Raw genomic sequence first — 19,008 nt, forward strand, 5'->3', positions numbered from 1 at the left:
CACAGAAAAATTGAAGTCTGTTCTCGACTGGCCGCGGCCAAATTCTCTCAAGGCCGTGCAGCGCTTCCTTGGCTTTGCCAATTATTACCGGAAGTTCATCCATAATTTTTCTTCCATTGCTCTACCCATCACCGCTCTGACTAAAAAGGATGCTGACCCTACGACTTGGTCTCCCGAAGCCATTGATGCCTTCCAGTATCTCAAAAAGGCCTTCGTCTCTGCACCCATCCTAAGGCATCCTGATACTTCACTTCCCTTAGAAGTTGACGCCTCTGATGTAGGAGCTGGTGCAGTACTCTCTCAAAGATCCTCTGCCCAAGAGAAGCTCTATCCCTGCAGTTTTTTTTCTCGGAAATTCTCGTCAGCCGAGAGAAATTATGATGTTGGGAATCGTGAGCTACTGGCCATAAAATTGGCTCTTCAGGAATGGAGACACCTCCTCGAAGGTACCAAGGAGCCTGTGGCCATCCTTACTGATCACAAAAATGTACTGTATATTGAAGGGGCTCGACGATTAGGTTCTCGTCAGGCTCGTTGGTCTCTGTTTTTCTCCCATTTCAACTACACAATTTCTTATATTCCCGGTACCAAAAATATCAAAGCAGATGCTCTCTCTCGCCAGTTCACCACGGAGAACGATTCCAATGAATCCGCTGAATCTATTCTTCCCGCCAGATGCATAATTTCTGCCAATAATTTTGATATTTTAGATCAAATCAACAAAGCCCAGGATCACATTCCCAGGAGACTTAAGGTGCCGGAGGGACGCTTAAACGCTGCCCCACGTTTTCGCCACAAAAGTCTTCTCTGGGGACATTCTTCTAGATCTGCCGGCCATCCAGTCTTCAAGAGAACTGCGGGCCTTATTAAACGGACCTTTTGGTGGCCTGGGATGAACAAAGACATTTTTGATTTCACCAAAGCTTGTGCCCAGAGTAAATCCGCTCATCACAAACCTTCCGGTCTTCTCATGCCGCTTCCCATTCCGGAGCAACCTTGGAAACATATTTCTATGGACTTTATTGTTGAGCTTCCCAATTCTAAAGGAATGAATACCATTCTTGTTGTTGTAGATAGATTTTCCAAGCATGCACACTTTATTCTTCTCAAGTGGAATTCTGCTACTTTGGCTGATATTTTTTCTAAAGAAATTTTTAGATTACACGGTGTGCCAATTTCTATTGTTTCTGACAGAGGTTCTCAATTCATCTCTAAATTTTGGCGTGCGTTTTCTCAGAGACTCGGGATTTCTCTTCTATTTTCTTCTGGATATCACCCTCAGACCAACGGACAAATGGAAAGAATGAATCAGACTTTAGAGCAGTATCTAGATGTTTCGTCTCTGAGTCTCAAGACAACTGGGTGGATCTTTTACCATGGGCTGAGTTTGCAACTAACTCTCTTAAAAATGAATCTACACAAGAGTCCTCTTTCTTCATTAATTGTGGATTCCACCCTAGCAGTCTTCCCCACTCCTCCCTCCCTTCTGGTGTTCCCGCAGTGGATTCTCATGTCTCTACTCTTCAGAACTCTTGGAGGAAGATTCTGAAGACTCTACAAACTGCCGTCTCAAGACAAAAAACTAAGGCAGATCATCAACGCCAACCGGGTCCTTCATTTAAACTCAGAGACAGAGTGTGGTTGTCCTCAAAAAATATAAGGCTCAAGACCCCGTCTCTGACATTGTCCCCGAGATTCTTGGGTCCCTTCAAGATACTGGAGAAGATTAATCCAGTTGCCTACCGTTTTGCACTTCCTCCCATCATGAGGATTCCTTCTGTTTTCCATGTGTCCCTGCTCAAACCTTTCATCCAAAGCTCCCAATTTCAGGACCGTTCTCGTAAACCTAACCCTGTGACCATACACGGACAGCAGGAATATGAGGTTCATTCTATTATCGACTCCCGTTGGTCCAGAAACAACTTACAGTTCCTCGTTCATTGGAAGGGGTATGGCCCGGAGGAGCGGTCATGGATTTCTTCTCGTAAAATCCATGCCCCCAAACTCCTCTTGCAATTTCATCGAAAATTTCCCCAGAAGCCATGGCAGGATCGCCCGGAGATCGCTCCTCAAGGGGGGGATACTGTGATGTTTCAGGGGATTCCTGCTTCCCAATGTGTCCCCGTCACCCCTGTTATCCCTGCCTCTGACCTTCCCCCTCTGCCTTCTCGTTCATCTCTCCCTTCCTCCTCCCGCACCTGTTCCTCTGCGCCCTGTCCGGACGCGCGCCCGGCTGTCACGCGCATTCCGGCAAGGTGCGCGCTTATCCCCAGACTCCCGATCCCTCCCGTGGCACTCATTGCTCGCGGCCCCTCTCTGTCCCCTCTCCTGCCACGTTACCTCCTACAACTGCGTCTCTTGGCCCCTCGCCGTCCGTGGCAAGCACCCCCACGGCACGGCGCTCTTCATGCTCCCTGGCACACACGGTGCGTGCGCACCAGCCCTTAGAGAAGGTGCGCGCACACGCTCCTCTTGTAGGTCTTCCCTGAGCCCTGGTTCCGCCCCTCATTGTGTGCAAGCCATTTCCCTGTCTAATTTACCTGTCTCCTCCCTTACTCCTTCTGACCTATCTCTGCAATCCCCCGTTCTACTCCCTGCTCCTCCTCTCTCTCTCATTGGTGCTCAACCCCTCACTCCACCTTCTGCTCCTCTTCTCTCTCCCATTGGTGCTCCCTCCTTTATAATCCCTGTCTGTCCTCTAGCTCATTGCTCTGCATAGCTTCTTGTTACCCATGTGTGTGCAGTCTCTATGCTTGGCTCTCTTGTCTCTTACAATGCTGTTTCCTGTCCCTGTTTACCTTAGAATTTCCCTGGCTTGAACTCTGCTTTAAATTGGATTACCCTGCTTTCTCCTGCCCTTGGACCCTGCATTCGGATACATTTACGCTGCCTTCTCCTATCCTTGAACACTGGCTTATGGACTTGGTTACGCTGCTCTCTATTACCCCTTAACTCTGGCACATGGACATTACTATCCAAACTCTCATACACAGGACTTTGCAAGTATCTGCTAACCTTTTCTCTACAGGCCCGGCAATGCATTACCACACTCCGGGCATGCCCTCACTGCTGTGGGTGCGTGTTATTACCTTACCCACCTCAGTACTGGGGACTGGCCAGGTCTGCGGGCATATAGGCGTTACAGAAGGTCCCATTCATCCCATCCATGCCACCCTCCTGCTCCGGCGTCCGAGGTACAGGGGCATGAACTCCGAGCAAATTATGTATCCCCGCTTTGTCAGTCTCTATCTTCTCCATCCGTTTATCCATCTTCTCCATCCGTTGATCCATGTTCACCATCCGTTGATCCATATTTAGCATGGTCTCTAAAAGAAGATCTATCTTTCCCAGCATAGAGATCCCAGGGATATCGACACTTAACCCATTCAGCATGTGGTCTAATGAACTGGATCTTGTGCATGGGGTGCTGTGGACATCTGGGTGGATGGGTGCATAAGAGGATGAGATAGGGGTTCCCTTGAGATAAGCGGCAGCGCCATCGAGGAGTGATGGAGGAGATGTCCTGTGGATTTCTGGGAGAGAAGCGACAGAGTCGTCGAGGAGTGATGGAGAAGGTGTCCTCTGGGTTTCCGGGAGAGAAGCAGCAGTGGCGGCGAGGAGTGATGGAGAAGGTGTCCTCTGGGTTTCCGGGAGAGAAGTGGCAGCGGTGGCGAGGAGTGATGGAGAAGGTGTCTTCTGGGTTTAGGGAGAGAAACGGCAGCGGCGGCGAGGGCTGATGCAGAAGGTGACCATTTGTTTTGCTTTGAGTGTACATCACCGAATTTCTTCTTGACATAATAAGGCTTCTTTAAAGGCTTCTTTAAAGCCTTACCTGTAGCCTTTGGAGTCGTCAGAAGGTTTTCTTTATTAGCCTAAGCCTTTCGCTTTGGCCTTGGCTTGGAAATGGCTGCCGCCTTTCGCTTTTTCTGCATGCCAGGCACGGCAGAGGCGAGTGAGTTCCTATGTCCGTAGAATCGGGGTTAATCCATGGAAACAGATGGCACAATGCAGTATCTGGACAAGGTCAAACTCAGATATAGATCATCGAGTGGGAGGCTATGTAATGTGTGTCACCTTTTATGCATGGCGACGAGGTGCAGGTGTTAAAAGTTGGCGTATTCTAATGTGACTCATTAAAGTATAAATACACCATCCATTTTGTGGATTCACTGCACATTGAATACACATCGACTAAACATCGAATATACATTCTTGTGCTTGTATTTCTTTCTACATGCAGCGATGCCTTTAAAAAGATTTCTAAGGATCTCAGCATGAGAATAAAGGAGATGTACACGAGAGGACAACGAATTGCGGATATTCAACGCTGGCTAAGTACTTCTGGCCTCGTTGTACCAGCAGCAACCGTGAGCTATCATGCCCACGGTAAGACCAAAAAGGTTAAGAGGACACCAACGGTAATTACCATGTAAGTAGTGCACTGTACTGTATCTATCTATTATTATTGTTATCGCTGTATATTTATATAACTATTCTATACAGTATCTTTCTGTTGTTATTGTTATCGCTGTATATTTATATAACTGTATTCTATACAGTATCTTTCTATTTTTATTGTTATCGCTGTATATGTATACAGTATAACTATTCTATTAATATCTACTGTATATTTGGCCATACTGTAGGCCTGAGCATAAATGTAGCTGTACTTGTGGCCTACTGTAACGTATTGTTGTTTTTCCTTTAAACTGTTGGGAGACAACTGTTCTGGTTGACAGACTTTTCAGGATTGCATCTTTACTGACGAGTCTACTGTATCTCTGGAGAGATTTGCCACCTTTGCATTCCACAAAAAAGGACACATATCTATGAAGCCGCGTCCAAAACACCCAGTGAAGTTACATGTGTGGGGTGCCATCTCTAGGCGTGGACCAGGATGCATCGTCATCTTTGATGGTACAGTATAATAATGCACAAAGTCACATGCTGTAGCCTTAAGCACTGTACTGTACTACAGTAGTGTTCATTATTTTGAGCACTTTTCTTTTCTTGTTTCAGGAATCATGAATAAAGCTTTTTTCCAAGAGCAAATAGTGCCGGAGATTGTGGAATACATCACACGTGAATTCCCAGATGGTCACCGTTTCAACCAGTACAACAATCCGAAGCACACCGCGTCAACTGTGCATATTCTTGCCTGCGGTATCAACTGGGTGAAGACGCCAGCAGAGTAAGTACGGTAACCATGCCTCATTTTTTCCCACTGTTTACTGTGTATCTCTTTAACTAATTCTCCCTTTTTCCCCCTTCAATGACAGATCGCCAGACTCCAATCCTATCGAAATGGTCTGGCATCAGCTGAAGGACCATATCCGAAAAGTGGTGAAACCCTCAAAAAAGGATGAGTTGGCGAATGGCATAATGAGTTTTTGGAATGATGTGCTCACCGTGGAATGCTGTAATAAATATATCGACCATATTGCGACTGTGATGCCCATTGTGATAGAGCGTAATGGGCAAGCATCAGGAAGGTAGTATAGTAGTGTACTGTAGTATGGTAAGTACAGGCACACCAAGTACAGCATGATACAGGTAAGTATGGCACAGATTGTTTTACAGTATACAGTATGCACTTTACTGCACTAATTTTTAATTTTTAGAGAGAGCTGGCTGCACTACCAATCTTTTTACAAAATATTTCACAGTACAGTAGTTCCAGTAGACAGTAGTTTGACAGTAGTAACTGCATACAGTAGTCCAATATGGAGTAGTTTTATAGTACACAATGCAATTACAGTATATGCACTTACAGTAACTGCACTAATTTTTTCTTTCCTTTTCGGAGACAGCTGGCTGGACTACAAAAGGACGGGTGGGGGGAGGGGGGTATCATGTGTAAATTGTGTGAACGGTGTGTATAGTGGATCTACATTCATGATTTACACAAAACCCATCCTCTCTCAATGAACTACAGAATGCAATGTGGCCATGACGAACAAGATAAAGACTAAAAATTTGTAATACTGTTTTTATTATTATAAATGTGCATTATTCATGATTTATGCACCGGCCCTACAATTTCAACTGACAGAAGAACTACAGTACACTACTGTACACTACTGTACGCGTACAAAGAAGATAAACACTGAAAATTATTATTTGTATTTTTTATTCCTGATAAAATAAAATAAATATTTCATTACATTCACATATTTTTTTCTTTGAACTTTAAATTCACTGTGAATGTGTGTGTGTGGGGGAGATTCTTCAAGAAGGCTTACATTTTTATTCATTGGTTAAATTTTTATTCATTGGTTACATAATCAGATTAACATATTCAATTCAAGAAGGGTTTATCACAAGTGCGCATGCGTTACCGTAAACAAAGCCTCAAAAGGTTGGGGGGGGGTCATCATAATGGATTAGCATAAGTGATTAGCCAAGCATTTGAAAATGATTGTGAAGTTATACACGCATGCGCATTAATCATCAACTAGGTCCCTTCCCAAAGAGGATTACATGCAGGCGCAGAGATTTGACGCTTGGTTCGGGACGATTAAAAGCACAAAGCCAAGCTTTTGAAAATGAATAGTTTTCGAGGGGTGTCGATAAGAAGTTAAAATACTTGAGCCTTGTGTGTGTCTGCGGGGGGGAGGGGGGTAAAGCTGCATGAAGGATTAGCAGCACGGTAGTGTAGTTCAAAGACATATTTTCAACAGGTCATCATAATGTTTTGATCCCCAGACCTCCAAATCCATAAAAATTACATAACGCGTGTGAATACCAGTGTAACATTAAAAATCTACAGTACCGATAGAATATCAGAATAACAAGATTTTTTACGCAGGCAAACATGTCTGGAAACGAAACATAAAAAAAATATATATATTTTTTTTTTCCCCAGACTTGAACTTCCACATGAGTTCACCAGCAGGCGCTGAAATGTGACACCAGGCTCTGTACGTTATACACGCAGGAATGTGATGACAGGTTCGGGATGAGTGTAGCCAGAAAGCCATCTGGCTGGGAGAGGTGTACTGAACTGTACAGTAGACAAGAAGTTGAAATAGTACTTTAGCCGTGTGTGTGCGGGGGCGAGAGGGAGAGCGCTTTATGCGCCGAAATGTGATAATGTAACACGCCCATGCGTTTCAACAATGTTCAAATGAGACATACAGTACTGTACGGTACACGCATAATATAAAGAGTATGAAAACAAGTAAAAGTTAAAATACTGTAGAACAGTACATACTGCACCGACACACTTTATTCGAGCAAATACCCGGTATGTACCTGGTAGATACCTGGAATGCGCCACTCCTCACCTCTGACAAGCCCCGTTGCGTTTGCCTTCCCAGCCTGGGTTCATGCCTGGCTGATGGGCGGCTGATCTGTTAAATGATAATGATTAGGATTTAATAGGCTGCAATGCTTCGCGTGTCTACCAGATGGCATAAATTCATGAATTGTAATGCAGTATATATATATATACTGTGCAGTATTGCAGCCAGCGGGAATAAAATGCTTCAATCCCTGCTTGGAAAATAACTCAATGCACTCGGGCAGAAAACAGTCACAAACCTCAATACACCCGGGTATACCCGAATTCGTGGGACTAGCCAAGCTCGAATAAAGTGTGTCGCCAGTGTACAGTACTGTATAGAAATGTGATAATTTTATATTTGAAGAAGACGCAACGCTATATTTTTGTAATACTGTATACTGTAAATCCTCCATTTTACAAATACTGCGCACGCACACACAGACATGCAGTTGACTTTTAAGACAACAGCTCGCGAACGCCCACCTGTGTTTTTAGACGGTATTGCAGTATAGCGGACAGCGCTAAAAATCCGAGCGCTAACATATCGGAAAGCGCTACGAAAAAAAAGAAAATATACCGCATCTGGCCGCGGTTAGCAGAGTGCCACGGATCCGGACACATTAGGATAAAGGCGGCCGCAGCTGTACTATGTAATATAGCAAACTTTGGGGAGCGCTAATTAACAGTGACTGTAAATACACATAAGTGCTGATGCAATATTAAATTATAGTGCAATAAATGTGTATTGTGTATTTACAATTTACAGCTCAACCCCGTTATAACGCAATCCGTTACAACACGAATCCGCTTATAACGCGATGCAAGCGTGGCTCCCAATTTTCGTATTTATGAATACTTTACAACATAATTATTGGTATTTTAAATACTTTATTGTACAATGCATACACTTGTACATTATTTCTAATGCGATCCGTTTATAGCGCGATGTGATTCTTTGGACCCCAAGCACAGCGTTATAAGGGGGTTGAGCTGTATGTGTAAAATATTATATTTAATGGTATTGTTACCATAAGTGCTTGTGCAATATATGTGCAAAAATGAAGCAATGTACAAAAACCTGCACTGGAAAATAATATTGTATACAATGATATTGTTACCATAAGTGCTTGTGCAAATATTTATCAATGTGCTTAATAAAAGTGAATGCATTTGTGCTCTGTGTTGCATTGCAGGTTTTTGCACATTGCTTCATATTTTGCACATATATTGTAAATACACAATACACGTTTATTGCACTTTAATTTAATTTTGCATCACCACTTTTATGTGTATTTACAGTCAATGTTAATTAGCACTCCCCAAAGTTTGCTATATTACATTTCACTAGAATCTAGAGGTTGTTGGTTTTATTGGGTTGGAGCTTTTCTATAGATTAATATATTAGTTATATGCGCCCGGTCGCCCAGCACAACCTCCCTGCACCTCAGAGACTAACAGTCGTCCCCCTCACGCAGCCCAGAGGTAAGAGGGGAACCTGGCTACATCTAAAAAAAGCAGACATATGGATCAAAGAATGATATGGAATCTACACATACCAGATCTGTAATTTATTGTTTTCTTACATTGTTAAGAATTTGTAATTACCGTACTATAAAATTCTTAATATAAATGTCACTGAAACAAAAATATCTAACACCGCCAATCTAAGCAGTGAAAAAATACTGTGGAGAAATGATTCCTTCTACTAATACTGTAGTTTCAAATGTTTCCCAAACACAGGTACAAGATACTATCACAATACCTTTTCCACTCATGAAGTCTTGGAAAAATGTATCCCAGGAACTGTATGTGGGAAGCACTGGATTGTTCGTATAAAAATGGAAAAGTGACACTGCGGTGTCTTTTGGATTCCGAAAAACCACCAGCATCTGTTAGAGGGCACAAAACAAACATATTTATGCACCTTAGGCCCATATTGACTAAGCAGTTCTTGGCCATAAGACACCTTCCCGTGACAGAAGACATCTTTCAGCTCATTCACTTGAAAAAGCAATGTGGTGTCTTCCAGCACAGGAAGGTGTCTTGTAGAATAGCCCCGACTAGTAAATATGGACCTGAATAAATCGAATTATAGCTAATTCTGTTTAAGCTGCTAAACTGTTTAGGGACCCAAATAAGACTTCTTCACAGATGAAATAATAGTGTTGAGAGATTTTGAAAATGTAGAGGTTTCTTCTTGAAGTGGGCTTTCCATTGCTGGAGAGGATATTACTCTGTCATCTAAAGTGAGCTGTCCTCTTTCTAGTCCTGAGAAGCGGTTCCACACTATACTGAATAACAGTCAGTGAGTATCCTACCTCATAGATTGTATGCTCTTCAGGACAGGGATACCTTGTTCTAATGTTCAATGTTGTGTGTGTACCAAATTGTAACAGCTTTAATTATATTATTACTAACTGTTGGTAGTGGACTTTCTGTAAATTCGCTTTCCTTTAATTTTGTAATTACTACTATTATGTATACTAGTTTCCCTTTTTTCTATACAGAATTAAATCATTTGCAGCAATGCTTTGATATGTGGAATTGAGAGTGCAGTCAGAAGTCATTTTAGGTTAAATGCAAATACGGGTATATTAATATTTGTAGACAATAAACAGGAAACATACATACCTGGCACCATAAAAATTTAGAAGCAAAATTCAATGATTTACATTACCTTCACTTTCTTATCAAAAACAGTTTTGGGGAGGTTATCGTAAAATAAATGAGTTGTTAAGACTCTTGGTGAGGATTCTTGTTTTAGTCTCTGAAAAACAAAAAAGAGTGGAGATCTAACAGTGTGTCTTTTATTTTGTAAAAGGAGCAACATAGATGACAACAGAATAAGAAGTGTAGGAGTACCTTGCCATATGATGTCATCATCTATAAAGCACGTCCAGAGTATTATATGCGACGTACAGTGTTGCAATTCTTATGCAAAGACATATTTTGACTCTCACCATCCTAAGTAGAGATTTGCATAGGATGGTACACATTTTGTGCCCATGTATCTGATGATACAGTGGATGGTGGTGAGAGGCAAAATATGTCTTTGTAGAAGAACTGGAACACTATTCGTGTACTCCTACACTACTCAAAGAATTAATTGGTATTCTTAACCACAATCAACTAAACCTGCGTCTCACTTTGGAGTACAATAAAAACTCCATTTGTTTTCTGGATTTACAGATATCCAGAGGCCAGGATAATCTGATAGAGACAACAGTCTTCCAAAAACCCACGGCCACAAACAACCTTCTGGAGGCCTCTAGTCAACACCCTAGAACGTTGGTCCAGGGCATACCTGTAGGCCAATTTCTAAGACTTAGGAGAAACTGCAGTACCATCACAGAATTCGAAATACAGGCCACAGCTATGACCCAACGTTTTAAAGAAAGAGGGTATAGCAACAAAAGCATAAAAACAGCTTACAAGAGGGCTAAATATTCCCCACGTGCAAACCTTCTAATAGACCAAATAGCAAAAACTGAGAAAAAGGTAATACACCCAGTAGCTGTGAGGGTCCTACTCAGAATCTATTCCAACACTTCATAGATTCTGAAGTGCCAGCACACTACCTTAAATGGAGAGGTAAAACACTGATTAGGTTCAGGTTCAAGTCACTGGACAACCTGTCATTGACCCCACATAGTGCATTACCTACAGTAGCTGAGATCTCTTTATTTGACCATTTAGGAGTCTCAGCAGTGTCTTATTGCCAAACAGTATTTTAACCTTTTAAGTACTAGTGTCAGCCATAGATCTGCATACCTCAGATCTTCAGCTCACACGACAATTTGTGCTATTTACACTCACGTACACATCACTATTACCACGTCCGTGGTCAGGAGTGGTGCACCACCTATCAGGATTGTTACAAAAAAACACTGTGTGGGCACCTGGCTGGATTACATATCAGCCTTGTGCAAGGTTTTCTGGTTTTGCTGCACCTACCAGTACTTATTATACTGTGGCACTACATTTAAGGCTCATGACCATTCTTCCCTCATATCACTATTCCCTAGAAGATGACTTTATACAAGTGTCACTAGGGCCAGTGAATCTACATAACACTGGTCATTAACACTGACTACACACTATTCTCTTTAGGGCACACTATACCCTGAGAGTCAACACACCGCTTGCAATCTATTTAATTCTTGTTTTAAACCCCATTGTTTTAAGGAGTTCTTAAAAAAAATCATGTTTTAAATTCATCATCATCTCACCTAGTGACAGAGTGCTATATAGGGGTTCTTTTCATCTCTGGTCTCATATATATTTAGCCCTTCTAAGCACCATCACCTATTATACTTCAGGCTGTAGCAGGGTAATTGTTTAGTGTGATATTGGCATTATTAAAGTAAATATGTATATAATATTAAACTTTGCCAATACACTGCTCCCAGTAAAATAGAATTTTAAGTGAAACAACCTAATTTGTTGACGTCACATTGATTTAATAAATGGACTGATTATCGTCATTGCAATTTGTAGATTTATACATGAAGAGCTATAGGTGGTCCTGATATAAATAAATCATGATATGTACAACACTAACACAAAAGCGGTATTCTGAATATATAATATATATTTTTTATATAAACCTCAAATTTGTCAGGTGCTCCGAATTCAAGCATTGGAATAATTCCTGGTGGTTCTTTATCGTGAATGGAATATACCATGTCGTATAATAGCTGCAGAGTCCAATTAGATCCTATGGAAAAATAGGATAAAAGAACATTTCCTTAGAAAGTGTTTTTATTTTTATTTATGATCTTATCAATGTAGAATTTGTCAGCATATATCAATACAGCAGTTACACCAGAATTCACAGAGCTCCGATAAGAGACATCAGAACTCAATCCACAATGCTTTTTGGTGTAGCTCTGCACATTTTGCAGACTCCATCCCCCACTCCCCCCCCCCCGTCTTATTACTTTAGTGTAACATTAAACGCTATCAGTTTTTACTTGTTTTGTTCTCCTATCTTTTGTGGTTTCCATGTTATCTCTGAGTGTTCCATACATCATGATAGTATGCTAGAGAAGGGAAACCACTGTATGGGTATGTAAAACTTGTATTTATTGTGTGCAAGAGAAAAATATGAAAGCGCAGTCAAAGGGGTACTGGTAAGAAAACACCTTAATATTAAATTGTGTCAATATAATCACAAACAATAACAACAATTGTCAAAATAAACTCAAAAGATAATGATAAAAAACAAGTGGAAATAGGTGCATTACTGAGAGGCGATCGAAGCAAGTTCCTGCTAATTGAATGTCAGAGGGGTAACACCAAGAAAACTCCTGGCTTAAGATCAAAGTCTTGTGACCAGAGAAGTGTCCCCAGATGGATACGTAAAACGTAGGGGGATATGATGTTGAGGGGTGCCCGTGGGTTGAGCCAATGCTCAGTGTGCTCACCCAACCTCCGCCGATGGCTCGTGGGGGCCCGATGGTTCTTCCAAATCAACACTTCCGGTCACGATGGTAAGAGCTGACTCTGCACAGCCCGCCGGGTTTCCGGGTGTGACGTCACTTCCGGATGTGACGCGATGACCTTTCCCGGCTGTCTCAGGGCTGTGCGATCCTCCTCCACAGTAGTGGTATCAGATTAGCAGGCAAACAAGCCGATGACGAGTGCCGCCCTCACAGACGCACGGCACAGTACTGGTAGTTCCAATCCACTGCACCAAATGAGAGCGCAGACCCTTGGCTCCTTCTCCTGTGAGGGCGGCACTAGTCATCGGCTTGTTTGCCTGCTAGTCTGATACCACAGAGAGAGATTTTTTTATTTATTTTGTGATTCCTGCATTCTTTAAAGTGACGGGCTGAATAAAAGCTATGCTTTAATGACCCCAAATCTGTCTCCCTGGTTGTATCTCTGCACATGTATCTTACATGTGGTGTTAGAAGTGGGGATGAGAGGAGTCCCTTCAATTTCAAAGGGGCCCCCAGAGACCATCTGGGAAATGTTGTGTGCCTCGCTTGCTTACAGTTCCTGCAACAGCTTGAGCAACAAAACCAAAATCAAAAGAATCACATGCAAAATTGAACAGACTTAAAGGGCTACACTTCCAGGCAGGAAAGCTACATTGCACTGGAGAAAGCCATGCCACACTCTGACTGGGGGGACTGTGACGAATGGTGACCCACACAAGGTACTGACACTGTAGCCAAATTCTGTGACCAAGTCTACAGAGACACCTGTGAGAGCTATGAACTTTGCAAGCAAAGTCTGCTCACCGGTAGGAATACCAGCTTGGGTTCTAGCATATACAGAGAAAATCTCTGCAATAGGTCAAGGGAAGAATGCACCTGACTCCAAAATGGAGGGCAAAATGTGGTGTTCCTGTAATGAACCTGACCACAATGAAGAGTATCCCTTCCGGTCCTATGAGGATATGGATGAGGAGGAAGATGTTTCTTATGTGGATCCCTAAATGAGATGCACACACACACACACACAACACCCCTAGGATGGTGGAGATGCCTGAACTCAGTACGTACTGAAAAGACAGGTCTCTATGACCACGAATATGATTGGCAGCAACAAGAACCAGACCAGCTGGACATCTCTCAAAAAGCTGTCTGCAATTTAGTATGGATCTTAAAATCTCTCTGAAGGAAAAACATTTTCCTTGCCAAGGCTTCAGAACTGAGAGGAACCTTTCCTATGCCAAGAAAGCTGAAGGCCTTGTGACTGGATATATACACATCTGCACCGTATTGCAGCAGACTCCCCCAGGAAGCTTTCACGCACTGCCACTCGTTATCTCTGATTTTTGTTGAACTTACAGGCCCGGTAAACTAAAGAAATGAAACGTAACGCAAGCCAGGTTTCAAATCCTTTGTCTCAATTTATTACTTATAGGGTAATGACTTTTATACCAGAAAAAGAAGATATTGATTAGAGGCGTAACCTGGGTGTGTCTTGGGCATAGCTTTGATTAGAGGCGTTATTTAGGGGCAGGACATATTAGTGGCATGATTTTGGGACGTGTTTCTCCCAATACAGGCAATGTCACAATACATAGCTTATTCATTGTCTGTTATCAAAAGAGACCTTGAATCTCTAGCAACTAAGTTATACGATTTTCCCTCTTTCATAGAACCAGTCTATTGTATTTTAACTAAAAGAGCAGGAAACTGACAATACAAAAAGTATCTTAGCAATACCCTGAGCAGGGAGAAAGGAAATGTAATTTGGCAGAAACTGAGTGCATTAGGAATTATATTTCAGCAAAAGGCTGACTACAGAATCTTAACTGGTTATGAACAGACAAAATGGATGCTTAACACAAGTGCAGATTCTGGCCTGACCTACTGGTCCTAACACTCTCCGAAGGAGCTTCACAGCCCTTACCTAAAGTTAGATGTCTCACGCCAGTAGACAAGGAGTCTCAACTCAGAAGTACGTAAATCAAAAGAGAACTACGAAGAGGCCCCGGATATTATAAAGACTGTAAAAAGAGAAAATACAAGTTTGAAAAAGGAAAATTCTGATTTGATTGACCACATCAGTGAAAAATGAAAAGCTTCATGAGCTAGAAAAAAGAAACTATTTTAAACAGGAAAAGTTAGATGCATTGGAGCACCGCACACAAACAGAGCACATATTGCAAAGCTATCTACAAGGTCTCCGTAACCACTTACAGAAAGCTAAGGAGAAGCAACGATCTCAAAAGGAAGAAAATCTGCAGGCTGCTAATGAAGTACAAGTGCTGCAGGAACATCTGAATATCCAGTGTGTCCTTATAAAGCAGCATGAGGAACTGAAGTCTACCCTGAGCATCACCAGATCATCGCTGGAGGCCGAGCTTCAAAGCCAGGTGAGTCAGTACCAGAGGGTGCACGAGAAACTGAAGCAATAGCTAAAGGAGCTCCAGAAATGTCCAGAAACCGAAATTGTGCTCCATCCCCAACAGTCAGTTCACCCAGGATAAAGAAACCTGGATAATAAAGTGGCCTGCCTTCTCCAATTAATATGGAGAATGCAACGACAAAGAAAGAATAATAAACATTTGAAGCAAGGTGTCATTTTACTCCAGTAAAATGTTAGGAAGTGTCTGCAGCAGAGATGGTACAGGAAAATGAAGGAAGCTGCTTGTGTGAGTCAATCCAGATATAGGTCCTATGTCACAACCAAGCATGCTGTGCATTTCTATAAGCGCACCCACAATGCTGTCTTAGTGATACAATCGGCTTTCCCCAAAATTCAGAAAAGAAGAACCGAATTATGACTGAGAAGCGCAATAAAAATCCAGTCATGCTACATGCCCACGTCCCAATCCAGATGCCTCACAATGAAAATAGCCACTATAAAGATACAGTCATTGGCTAGAATGAGGCAGAACCATATCAGTGATCACACCTCTACAGGTACAACACTAGTTGTTTACTTGTTTTTGCAAGGGAAAAAGGCACATTTCTAGAAGTTTGCCAGATACAAAGAAGAGAGGCCACAGGTAATGTTTAGGTGTGAGAACTACAACCAAACTGATGTACTGGAATCGAAGTATCCTGAACCAAACACAAATAACCTCTGTACTGATAAGGGGGACATGCTTATTTGCAGATAAACCTGTGATGGATGAGAAGGCTGTAGACCGGGGTCCCCTGGTAATGAAGGAGCTTCAAAACTGTACTATTATAGCAAAGATATCCCGCCAGACATCACTTTGGATTTCTCCACACATTGAAGAATCGATCAGTGTAAAAGAAGTAATATGCCAAGATGAAAAGTCTATCGACTAACAAACAGAGATGTCACGTGGGCCAATCAGAGTGGATAAAATCTCCACCCTTGTTGAACTACCCGCAATCATGGATACTGAACCTGCTGCAGGTGGTCATCCTAGTTTCAAAGAAGAAAAGATCGCCCGATATATGGCCAAGCGGTTAAAAGAAGACTTGGTAAAAGGGAAAGAGGAGCTTGAGTGAAAAGTCTTCCTCGAGAGACTAAAGAGCGCCAATTTCAAGCACCTTCTTGAAGAGACACTGTTACCTGGAGAAAGAGCTCCAATCTCAGCATGATTGAGATTTCTCTTCCTCTATCCATTGTCATTCAAGCCACAAGTATATTTTGAGTGAGAGTAAAGGGATGGGCTTCAGCCATGGCTAGCCCAAGCTACCCACAAACAGGGGAGGTACGTAACATGGCTTTTATCACTATCTAAATAAGGCTAAAATAGAAAGCCTGTATTGGTCTGAGGAATCCATCAGGGAGCTGGTTAATTGCAACTAAAGACAATTAACCAATCGTCACCTGACTCAGACAGGTAGAAAACCCTTATGTTAGAACTGCAGCGAGATCTCTTGAGAACAGGGAAGTGTGTTGAAAGAAAGAGACTTTGCCTTGAGCACAGGACTGTGCTTCTACTGTAGCAAGAACCCAGATCTATTCTCGGACACAGCGGACCCTGGAACCCGCCAGAAGCTGTCCCCTCAACAGACACTAATCCAGACACTGACATAAAGGGCTCCCTGCTTACAGTTACCTTTTCTGACTTTGATGTCATTGGTTGGAAAGCGTCTTATCCTCTGCAGGGCTGAGTATACTGGAACCAGGGTCACATATGATGTATGAATAATCCCAGCTACCTTAACTCATGTTTCCCCTCTTCCAAAGCATCACAAGTCTTTATTGTCTTTCTTAACTTTATTGCAGAAGTAGAAAACAAAAGGGTACTTGTAGGTGTTGTGTAAGTAGAGAGAGCTTCCCTATCTGAATGTTTGCGTGAGGTTAGACTACGGTAAAACAGAAATGCCTTGCCAGGGTAGTAGCAGGCAGGTCTGTACACACTGTGTTCCTGGGTGGAAAAGGAAGTGAGGAGCAAGGGTCACACTAGAAGTGAGATGGGACAAACTAACTGTCAGCAAAGCAGGGGGGAGGGCAGAATAGCCCATTCTGAGAAGGATCTCACAGGTTGCTATAGCAACTCACAGACCTCATGAACAGAGGCAGAAAATGCAACATAGTGATACATCACACAGGCACTGTGTGGATCAAATACATGCAGCTGAACTTAAGCAGCTGCTTAAGCAGCTGAACAGAAGCTGCAAGGAAGGGGGGGGGGGTGATCAGAGAGAGCAGAAATGGGCTTACTTGTTCCATGACACTCCCTGTCTGGTTTCTGGAGAAACCACTATATAACTGGGATATGAGGAACATATGTGCAATGCATGACAAAGATAACATCGTATTCACAAAACAATGCAAAAGTCCATGTCCATACAATGCTGTGATACCGGCCGGTATCACTAGCTTCAAAGTCACTTGGCAAAGGTTCTTTGGCAAAGGATGCCAATCGGATGCACCGGTCCAGGTTAGCTGGGTGCACCACAATGTATTTCGCAAACGTCTCTGGTCCTGTTTCTTAGATCTATGAGAAAACAGTACTTTTATCTCCGTTGTTTTCTCTACAGAGGGCATCACCTTGTGGATGTGCCAGTCGTGATAGTCTGTCACTCCATCACTGGTGTTTGACGGAGGGTAATGGCTTCTGGCTCCTTGCGAATCAGCACTCCTGGAAGACCGTCTGACAAGTCTGGTCCAGTGCGTAGGGCGTTGTTTGGAGAGGCTTCCTGGTGCTGAGCATTGGAGCTGAACGTTGCCCAGGTCTGACCGGGTTTCTGATGGTGGTGGACACCAGATGATGAAAGGTACCTACATTCTTCACCTTCCTTCAGTGAGGGTGCTGGCGTTGCGTGGCCGCTAAGGAATGTCTTCTGGATGAAGGCCACAAAGTTATGTTTTGTCTCCGGTTTCCTTTGTAGGTCGCAGCGGAGCGAAGTGAACCTAGAGATGGCATGTACTCTGTTGTTTGGGAGGCGTCTTTTCGGTGAACGGAATGGTAGCGGGGTCACCCAACTGCCCGATCTGTCCTGGAAGAGCTCCTTATCCACTAATTTCTGGAATTCTCCATCTTCCATCGATGGTGCTTGTTTGTTACCGTCCCTTGTTGTCTGGAACGCTGTGCACCCTAGGCAGTCGGAAAGTATTTTGGTGAAACGCTTTTGTGTCTCTTTGTTAACTGCCGTCAGGAGGTTGTTTTCTCCCTGGACATAACGAAGAACAGTCTCTTTTGCCCTTGTAAATCCGTTTATGAAATGTCTCTGCGACTGTCTCTTTTTAGACGTGTGAGAGGACAGTCTTTTTGCCCCTGTGGCTTCACCTGCAGGGTGCAATCTTTTGCGGCTATGCCAGCCGTGGCAGCTGGCTGCTCTGCCACTTGGTATTTTGCGGAGAGGAATTACTGTACATCTTAGCTGGGCCATTGTTCGCAGGGGGACCGTCTGATTGTTTCTTTTCCTTTGGATGATTTTTTTGTCGGTCACCTTCGGGAGGTTACTTGAGTGGAGTCGACTCATCATCCTTAGTGGTCTGGACTACTGAGCATCCTAGGCCATTGTCACATTCCCCTGATGCGAAGATGGTTTTGTTGATCTCAGGGGTATGACCTTGTCTCTTCTCCTCACTTGGCCTTCCTGTCACAGGGGGATGGCCAAGACATGGTTCGGAGAGGGACGTGTGTCCGCATTCTGTTATTACCGTTCTGCGGGCGTCAACATAGTCTTTTTCGGGTCCTTTATCAGTACACACTTTGCCCACTATCACCCATCCTAGGTCAAGTCTTTGGGCGAATGGTACGTTGTGGGGTCCGTTGCGCTGTTAACAGACTTTGTGCACCCTCAAGATGTCGCTACAAAGCAGCAGCA

At 43.1% G+C, this 19,008-nt stretch overlaps 1 protein-coding gene across 2 annotated transcripts in view; it reads right to left on the minus strand.

Moving 5' to 3' along the window:
• LOC142493077 (sulfotransferase 6B1-like) overlaps positions 1 to 19,008 on the minus strand; it is a 51,045-nt gene that overhangs the window by 14,334 nt on the left and 17,703 nt on the right. The window contains exons 2-5 of one of the 2 annotated variants that reach the window (XM_075596547.1): positions 11,893 to 12,002; positions 9,963 to 10,052; positions 9,048 to 9,174; positions 6,247 to 7,003 (exon numbers count right to left, since the gene is read on the minus strand). In XM_075596547.1, the coding sequence (XP_075452662.1) occupies positions 6,801 to 7,003; positions 9,048 to 9,174; positions 9,963 to 10,052; positions 11,893 to 12,002 (530 nt within the window). In that variant the 3' untranslated portion in view covers positions 6,247 to 6,800. Of the gene's footprint in view, positions 1 to 6,246; positions 7,004 to 9,047; positions 9,175 to 9,962; positions 10,053 to 11,892; positions 12,003 to 19,008 lie in introns of those variants that run through there. The other variant, XM_075596546.1, reaches the window with a different exon arrangement.

This window comes from Ascaphus truei, chromosome 4 (assembly GCF_040206685.1).
Source record: "Ascaphus truei isolate aAscTru1 chromosome 4, aAscTru1.hap1, whole genome shotgun sequence".
Taxonomy (NCBI): domain Eukaryota; kingdom Metazoa; phylum Chordata; class Amphibia; order Anura; family Ascaphidae; genus Ascaphus; species Ascaphus truei.